Below are 9,122 nucleotides of genomic sequence, written 5' to 3'. Positions count from 1 at the left end.
TAATAAAGCGTGTTTCAGTTCAGTTGAAAGCAACTCGCACTTAACTTCAACTCAACAAAAAGCTCTTAAATAGCTGAAGAATGACATATTTAGCTGTGTGTTATGAACAATGTGAGGCAAATATTCACTTAGAAACGAAGAGCAAGGAGAAGAATGAGCCGTCAGTGAACTTAGGAATGATCTTGCTAGAAGGTTTAATATTTCTAAGATAAGTAAGGAATCGAATATATCAGACACATGGTCGTGTGATGAATAATTGACTTAAATCTTATCACTAAAAAGTTGATTATTTCTATTAACAGGACATCACAAATGTTTTGTTCCAACATATAATAATAGTAATAATAATAATAATAAGTAATAATAATAAATATCCACACCAATGACAGTTATTTTGCAAAAACAAAGTTAAGGGGTCTACATAAAAAGTTGAAAAAGTTTTTAAAGGTAATATTTAATGATGCGTTATCGTTATTAGCATTATTGCGATTATTTTTGCTTAGAAACAGAAGTGTTAGGTTTGTAAAAACGAAGTACCACGAGGAAATGATTTCTTTAGCAAAATAGGAATAAAATAGGAATAAAACAGTAACGATAAACAAGACAACAAATAAAAGTCACACTGCATTAAAAATACAGTAAAAAAAAGTTTGTTTTAATGACACTTGAGCGTGTAAAGAATTCCCATTTAAAGGAAAACATTGGAAAAGTTTGATATAAAATGTTTAATTTGCCTGGGTCTAATCATTTATACTTCTTTTTTTTAATATTTTAAACAACACAATATCTTAGAAAAATGACAATTTATTACAATTGTTGACAAACATGGTGTAGAGAGCAATGAGCTGTTCGGTGATCCACAATATTTTTCTTTCCTCTCTTCTTACTCGTTCATGAGTTTTTGTTGCGTGGCCACAGGAACCCCAGGAATAATCTCAAAACCATGAATAAACTGTGAAGAGGGAGAATATGAAAATACAGCACGACATCAAACGCTTGTTTATGTACAAAACGATTATGTAATGAGAGTGCTGCTTTCTGCCCGTTCCCTCTTAACGTAGGATTAAGCAGTGGAACTGCGAATTACCTTGCTCCTGTTATCAACCCAGCTGGCATTATTTTCCATGAGCTCAGAAATCTTACTCCCATCAAAACTGCCAGTGTTCCGTACGTCCCTAGTGGCAAAAACACACAAGTACACCAGATTAAAATGAGATTTCGATAAGAACGTATCGCTGAGCAATGCAACTGATTCACTTAGGGCCTTTTTACACCTGGTCACTTCATGTGTTTTCTCTGATCCGATAGCTATCTGATTTGTTAAAACTGTTCCATTTACATTAGGCCACATAAATGCGTCTCGGCGAATCGGACATCGATCCGATCTTTCTACTCCCGCCCAAAATGCTAATATAGTTTACCTCATTTCCAGGGTAATTGAAACGGTAATGGTAATTGAAATGCTTTGGTTTATGCGGTTTTCAGAACACAATCAAAAAGAAGACGAAAAAACTCATTATGATGGTTATGCTACAAAAAACAGCATTTACTGTTTGCTGCATTTTCGCTGGCGGCAGCAGCGCATTTTAAGGCCCAATGAGACACCTGGGTGAAAGATCACTTGCGAGTGACGTACTTCCGTTTGGGAGGAGTATAGCGCTGACATATGTGGCTTGAACAACCACATTCATTTACACCTGTCCAGTTTCATCTGAAATGCGTCCCAGACCACCTCCTGAAGTGGTTTGTACCATCAGATTTATATCCATCTCGAAAAAGTTTTGAAGGGCATTTAGACCTGTTCTTTTCACGATCGGATAGCTATCGGTTCACAGAAAACGCATGAAGTGACCAGGTCTAAAAAGCCCCTTATTTTATAGCAGACACATCTTTATTTAGTTCTCGGTCTTAAAATGAACAAAACAAAACAAAAACATAGCTGGTATTGTTACTGAGAAAATGGTTACAAATCATTAAAACCACTGAGATATAAACATCTGCTTACAGAGAACTTCATCTGTACATCAACAACTACACAGTTTTTAATCTGTTTATGCACAGTACAAGTGTCTGTACAAGTATAGAAAACAATTGCTATAGAAACAATAAAATATCTGATTTGCAGCTGAAAAACAAGTTCTGTCCAATAAGATTTATTTTTAGCTGGACCTTACCAAATAAAAGCCAGATGTTTTTCGGATTCTTAGACAATTGGAAAGAACCAATCGCTGACAAAACCCCAAAGACTATTCCACCTAACAGTGACATGATACTACCTGGGAAAAAGTGAGAGAGAGAAAAAAAACATCAGCAGAAAAATGAAAGCAGTACATTTCATTCACAAGAACATTGTTTTTCTTTTCAGATCGCTCTGTCTCTTTCTATCGTAGCTGTTTATTTCCGTAACACCGCACATCCTGAAGTGTTTTATTTCTCTTATACCACAGCAAAGAATACTATCGAGATAATACACTTTTCCATTCATTTTCTACCGCTTGTCCGGGGCCGGGTCGCGGGGGCAGCAGTCTAAGCAGGGACACCCAGACTTCCCTCTCCCCAGACACTTCCTCCAGCTCTTCCGGGGGAATACCGAGGCGTTCCCAGGACAGCCGAGAGACATAGTCCCTCCTGCGTGTCCTAGGTCTTCCCCGGGGCCTCCTCCTGGTTGAACATGCCCGGAACGCCTCCCCAGGGAGGCGTCCAGGAGGCATCCGGAACAGATGCCTGAGCCACCTTAGCTGATGTGGAGGAGCAGCTGACCTTATCTCGATGTGGAGGAGCAGCGGCTCTACTCTGAGCTCCTCCCGAGTGACCGAGCTCCTCACCCTATCTCTAAGGGAGCGCCCAGCCACCCTGCAGAGGAAACTCATTTCGGCTGCCTGTATCCGGGATCTTGTCCTTCGGTCATGACCCAAAGCTCATGACCATAGGTGAGGGTAGGAACGTAGATCGACTGGTAAATAGAGAGCTGAGCCGCAACAGACCGGTATATCGACTGTATCACTGCAGAAGATACACCGATCCGCCTGTCGATCTCCCGCTCCATCCTTCCCTCACTCGTGAACAAGACCCCAAGATACTTAAACTCCTCCACTTGAGGCAGGAGCTCTCCACCAACCTGAAGGTACACTACTCAGGAAGGTTTTCTTTCGAGATGTAGGTCTGCATTGTTTGTTCACGTGTTTTCCGGACATGTTTATGTTACATTTAGTTAGAAGGAAGGAGTCTCCAGTGTCAGCGCTTTGGTAACACCTTTATAATAAGTGTTCGCAAATTTCCTGGCTTACTCTGGAACATGACAAGCTGGGGGATTTTTTTTATTTATTCAAATTTGTTTTTGCTTCTACTGAAAAAGAAAACAAGGAGATGAATTATTATTTTTTTTTTTTACATTTACTATTGTGATTAAACGCTTCAGAAAACACCACGTGATATGCAAATGAGCATAACGACTGATGAATATGCTAATTTAACGTCGGCGTCATCTGGTCACTTCTAGAACCTTCTCTACTTTCCCCTGAAAAATTGTTTGCCTCAGTGAACAGTAGCTGGGAAAGAGAGAAAACGTCTATTTAATATTCAAATCATTCTTACAGTAAGCACGAATTAATATTAATGGCTGCTGGTTAACTTTTAGGTAGTTAGTTAAGTAGTTAATGGAACATTACCTGCTTTTATGAACCCAATAATGCCTCCTGTTGCTATCAGTGCAGCAAAAGCATATCCGAGCCAATCTACAGACATGCTAAATGCTAAAAATAATCTAAATTAAAACAAGCTATGGAGCACTTAATGCTAACTTAAATACAGCACGCTTTGTATTAGTCTACAGGTAAACGTCAAAAGTACCCGGATGAACTCGGAGGACTCCATTATAAGAAGGGGAGAGAGGGGATTTCAAAATAAAAGCATGAATACTGTATTGTTAAATATAGCTTACATATCTAACTAGGTTTAAAAAGAATCTGAATCGTTTGTTAACAAACACATTAAATTAAAAAATGTCGCTTGATTTTCAATTCTGTTTTGCTAGAAAGTGTTGAATCGTTTTCTATAGCAGTAGCTGTGACAGAAGCGCAGCTGCAAACAGCAGGTTTATTTTAGAGGTACAACAGACAGACACATTTCCTCCTCAAATAAATAAAACGAATAGGTGGAATAATAAACAAAAAGCACTTTTCTCTCAGGACATTTCCCTTAAAACGCTAACATTCGGTCCAGAATACATGTTTGTGTTCACGTGGCCATCCTGTCAATCATTTCTTAGACACGCCCTCACAACTCTTCACTCAACATCATGCTAACATGCTAATCCAGCAACAATCAATATGGACCAGATTTTGCATGTTTATAGTGTCTATGTTATATCAAAAAGATCTATCTATGTAGAGATAGATAGATAGATCTTTTTTTTTTTTTGCTCCATCTACAGTATATAACCTAATAAAGACCTAATCTTGACTAGGGTTAGAAATCTTACACACCTTTATGCACTCGTTCTATAGTAACAGCTCGGTCACAGTGGTGTGGCTGCTACATTTACATTTACGGCATTTGGCAGACGCTCTTATCCAGAGCGACTTGCATTTATCTCATTTATACAGCTGAGCAATTGAGGGTTAAGGGCCTTGCTCAGGGGCCCAGAAGTGACATCTTGGTGGCCCTGGGATTCAAACTCATGACCTTCCGATCAGTAGTCCAGCACTTTAACCACTAAGCTTCCACGTCTCCCTGCTAAGCGCTCATATGGTAATATGGTGTTAATTTTTCTGCAAGTAAAACTCTTCTGATTAGCCTTGATGCAGTTTGCATCGTTTTCCTTCAGCTACTTAAATCAGCTATTTCATTTGCGAGTGCTTTCGTCTCAGCAAGGTGCAGAGATTATCATGCATAACTTTTATGTAGATTTACGTCCTATATTGATAATTTATAAACGCTATGCTTTTGCATGTTCTAGCCTGTTTTATCATAATTCCTTAAACAAGGACAGAGATGTATATGGTAAAATAATGACAATTACAACAGCTTATAAATTCACGTTTCAACATTTCGTGTTATGTAGCATATTTGTTTTGCAGATACACTTGAGGAAATGTACAATGAGATAAAATATTTTTTCCACATACAAGCAGGTTGAAACTTTATACTTTTTAAACTGTACAAAGCTTCCTTCTTTAGCAATGCAATTCTGGAAAAAAGAAAAAGAAATAACATCATGAATCCTGCATTCACATGAAACATTTCTCATTACATTTTCTTCTTTTTTCCTTGTCTTTTTGATGGTGCGTCTTCAACAACCACCTCCTCCTTGTGGATCCTCACTCTCTTGTTTCTGGGTGGCAGTAGAGCTTCCTTATCAGCTGGTAATACAAAAAATGAACATAAATCATTCATAGCACAATGGATGGAAATGAAACTATGGTTTATATGGCAGTAGTATTTTATTCCAGGTGTTCAAACGTACATTGAGACGTCGCAGGCTGCGTGTCCGACTTCTCTTCCTTTGGGCTGCTTCTCCATACAGACAGACAGGTGAGTCGGGCAGTGGTGTTCACCTGTCCTAGCAGACGCACTGCTTCATGCTTCTGAAGGTACGTTAATAAAGATATATTAAAACATCTTCATATTTTGCTGCGATAATAAAATGGGATGCAAAAAAAAAAAAAAAGCATTCAGGATGTTTCCATAGTATTTAATATAGAAAATTAAGAATAAGTTGTTACTACAAAAACTCCAAAAAGTTTTTTTTTCCTCTAACGCTGACTTGGAATTCCGCTCCATAATATCTAATGCAAACTTTTAAACTGAAATCCTTCTTTGCAAACTCCAAGAGAATGGAATTCCTTTCTTGGGGTAAGTGACACTACACTTCCTACCTAACTTACTTTCTTTGGGTTATACCAAAAATGTTCTTTTGTTCTTGGCATTAAGTACAAACGAACACTAAACAGGATGGTTAAGTTTAACAGGGGCTTTAAGTAAACAAGTAAATTTAAGTAAATAAGTGGTAGCGACTTTTGCTTACTTTAATATACGTTAAGGACGCAAGTAATACGAGTAAAATATGTTCGGAAGTAATTAAAGTATTAAGTAAGTAATACAAGGAAAGTAATTAAGCAGCATAAAGTTTGAGTATAAGTAAATAAAGTAAGATAATCATTAAGTCAAGTAATTAGTACAACAAAATAAGTAAGTAAAGTAATAAGTAACAAGTTAGTAAAGTAAGGTAATAAGTAGGGTTAGGTAAAAATTAAGTTAAATAACAAAAAGAAATAAAGTTAGGTAAGGTAAAAATACGTCTTGTAAGTAAAGTAAGACAGAAGAAACTATCTAACATACAAAGTAAGGTATTTTGTAAATAAGTAAGAAAGACAAGGTAACAGTTAAATGTAAGTAAAGTTAGGTAAAAAGTAAACAAAGTAAGATAAGGCAGTAAATAATAAAGTTAGTAAATTAACTAAGTACATAAGGTAAGGTAAGTAAAATAAGTGTGGGAGTTAAGTAAAAAGAAGTTTATTAGTCCAGAACAATAAAGTGTCCACAGTGATGCTTTCGAACCTCTGCACTGAAGTCCCACAGCTTGATGAATCCGTCGTTAGATGCAGTGACCAACACACACAAGTCATTCATCTCAAAGCTGTCCAGTGCTTTTACCCTACAAACATACAAATCAGTATCATCATGAGAGCAAGAATAATTAAATAATTAATCTTATACATGCTCGTTCTTGTACGACAAACGCTCCACAGACAGAAATAAAGACGTAACTTAAAGTTTTTAAAGTAAAAATTCTCCTAGAAAGCAGAATTTAAGCATGTGAAGTGAAACACACCTGTTGTCATGAGCTTTGAACTCACAGATGCACTTTTCAGAGGTGAGCTCATACACCTGAACGTGTTCGTCGTCTCCTGCTACGGCCAGCAGCGTGTTCTGCAATGGGATGATGTTACAATCCATTATACACCGTTATAACAAATAACACACAGAAATACATAATACGTTAAGTAAAGTAAGACGTATCCTATGTGAAGTAAGATATCCTTTAAAGTATGATATACAGTAAGGTAGGGTATGCTTTAAGAAAAATAAAGTTTACACTAAGAAATATAAGATATACAGTAAGTAAGAGATGTTCTAAGAAAATTAAAAGGTGGGGTCTCCGTTGTTTGAGAAATGCTTCAGAAAACTGAGTCGGGACAACAAACTAAACAAAAATCAAAACAAACGTGTAGCCAATGAGCAGAAAGGGGCGGGTCTTGTCAATATGGGCGGAGAGAGTGTTCAGTGCGCATGTGTGACATTAGCAGAAAGGGGTTTTAACATTGACATGGAGGATAAAAACAAAGAAAGAAAGCGAAGAAAGGCTTACGATAAGGTAAGAAGTAGGACGTGTTAATACAGGATCAGCTTTCCAGCGCTGGAGAGAACTGAAGGAGCAGGAAGTTGGTCACATTCACAGATTGGAGTTTCCCGAGTCAATAACTCCTGAGCTAAACGCTGTTACTACACAAATAACACCTCTTTTCTATCGTAGTAATGTAGAGACGCAGCTACAACCACGTTTTGTGTAGTAACAGCGTTTAGCTCCGGAGTTATTGACTCGGGAAACTCCAATCTGTGAATATGTGACCAACTTTACTTAAGACGCCGAGGCGCTTTTTTCCTTCTCGATAGGTGAGTAACGTTGGTTTTGTTTTGTTACACAGAACTAATATATGCCTTTGTCCTTTACATGATTATGCTTGTGTGTCATTTTTGCTTGTTTGTTTATCTACAATCGTATTGTTCTTCACTTCAGCTATGATAAAGACACATTTCTTTCCATTAGTTGCCTGGGTTACGTATGTATGTGTGGGCGGAGCTATCGATACAGGGGTGGGACCAATTTGGGTTAGGGGCGTGTTTGTTTTGGTGATTTCAAATGTCAACATTGGCTTTCAAACATCGGAGACCCCACCTTTAAGGTATACAGTAAGCAAAGGAAAATATGCTCTAAAGTACAGTAAGATGTACAGTAAATAAATTAAGTAAAGTAAGGTATATTGTAAGGTATAAATATATGTCGTTAAGTAAATAAGTACATTAAGTAGTCAAACAACATTTTTTATTCGATATACTGTAATTAAGAACATATATATGCAAACAAATAAAGTAAGTCAAGCAATAAATAACTACAGCAAAAATGTTAAATAAACTATCATGTATGTTATGTAAGATAGTAAATAAAGTAATTGAGTTTACTTTTAAGTAGTAAGTAATATAAAGAATTAGAGTACAGATTAATTACATAGGTAGTAAAGTTAACTAGGGCAGTAAGCAAAGCAAATTAAGTATTGTAGCTATAAAGTTGATAAAGTAGAATAGTAAGAAAGTTAAATAAGTTACTAAATAGTAGTAAGTTTCTGATTGTAAGTTGACGATGTTAAGTAGGTACATTAGCGCTTAGCACATTAGCGCTTAAGTAATTTATTACTTAAGTAATACTTAAATAATGTCCGATAGGAAGTGACTAATTAATTAAGATTTCTTAAGTATAAAAGTAAGTAAGTCAATACAGCAAGTAAGTACATCATGTTTAGTAAGTTCAGTATGTAAGTAAAGTAAGCAAGGTTGGAAGTTTCTTAAGAAAATAACTACGGTAAATAAGATGGTATGTATTATAATTGCTCAGTTCAGTAATATATTACAATATAAACAAAATCCTTTTAATTTGAAGTAAAAAAGTAAATAAAATCAACAGTAACCTAAAACAAACCTTTATAAATCTGACAGATGAAATCCTCTTCCTGTAGCTGAAGGTGCCGATGACGCTGGCAGACTCCAGGTCGTAGACGTCCAATTTATCATTTACGGCTACAACATACTTATCTCCTGCTGGTGACCACTGCACGATCTGTGCATCTTTACAAACGACAAGACAACAAATTCATTTCAAGAGACAAGTACAACGCATGAAGTAAAAAAAAAAAAAACCTGATCAAGATTTCAAAAGCTTACTTTGTTTAATGTTCTTGGTAAAAGCTGCCCTTCCCTCAATAAGATTCCATGTTCTAGATTAAAAAAAAAAAAAAAAAGGAAAGAAATTCACACTACACATTTAATGCAAAAACGAAACAATTACG

General features: G+C 36.5%; 2 protein-coding genes across 3 annotated transcripts in view; both read right to left on the bottom strand.

The window, feature by feature from the left end:
• Positions 1 to 634: 634 nt before the first annotated feature.
• Positions 635 to 3,876, bottom strand: tmem14cb (transmembrane protein 14Cb). The gene is made up of 4 exons (XM_060869356.1): positions 3,669 to 3,876; positions 2,175 to 2,276; positions 1,088 to 1,175; positions 635 to 952 (listed from the first exon to the last, which is right to left on the bottom strand). The coding sequence occupies exons 1-4, from the start codon at positions 3,742 to 3,744 to the stop codon at positions 892 to 894; spliced, it is 327 nt and encodes a 108-aa protein (XP_060725339.1). The 5' UTR covers positions 3,745 to 3,876; the 3' UTR covers positions 635 to 891.
• Positions 3,877 to 5,026: 1,150 nt separating this feature from the next.
• The window catches only part of pak1ip1 (PAK1 interacting protein 1), a 5,714-nt gene continuing 1,618 nt past the window's right edge, over positions 5,027 to 9,122 (bottom strand). For both annotated transcript variants that reach the window (XM_060869354.1, XM_060869355.1), the window contains exons 5-10: positions 8,998 to 9,050; positions 8,756 to 8,901; positions 6,833 to 6,930; positions 6,559 to 6,655; positions 5,465 to 5,585; positions 5,027 to 5,360 (exon numbers count right to left, since the gene is read on the bottom strand). In XM_060869354.1, the coding sequence (XP_060725337.1) occupies positions 5,248 to 5,360; positions 5,465 to 5,585; positions 6,559 to 6,655; positions 6,833 to 6,930; positions 8,756 to 8,901; positions 8,998 to 9,050 (628 nt within the window). In that variant the 3' untranslated portion in view covers positions 5,027 to 5,247. The remainder of the gene's footprint in view (positions 5,361 to 5,464; positions 5,586 to 6,558; positions 6,656 to 6,832; positions 6,931 to 8,755; positions 8,902 to 8,997; positions 9,051 to 9,122) is intronic.

Source organism: Tachysurus vachellii, chromosome 5 (assembly GCF_030014155.1).
Source record: "Tachysurus vachellii isolate PV-2020 chromosome 5, HZAU_Pvac_v1, whole genome shotgun sequence".
Lineage (NCBI taxonomy): Eukaryota > Metazoa > Chordata > Actinopteri > Siluriformes > Bagridae > Tachysurus > Tachysurus vachellii.
This window is presented reverse-complemented; position numbering and strand designations above follow the sequence as displayed.

Bases quoted from the DNA above. Each gene is read 5' to 3' on its own strand.
- tmem14cb (XM_060869356.1), bottom strand. From the start codon at position 3,744: ATGTCTGTAGATTGGCTCGGATATGCTTTTGCTGCACTGATAGCAACA. The intron at 1,176-2,174 runs GTAAGGTCCAGC...TTTTGCCACTAG, and splicing joins AAACATCTGGCTTTTATTTG to GGACGTACGGAACACTGGCA. The intron at 953-1,087 runs GTAATTCGCAGT...CCCTCTTCACAG, and splicing joins GGGTTGATAACAGGAGCAAG to TTTATTCATGGTTTTGAGAT.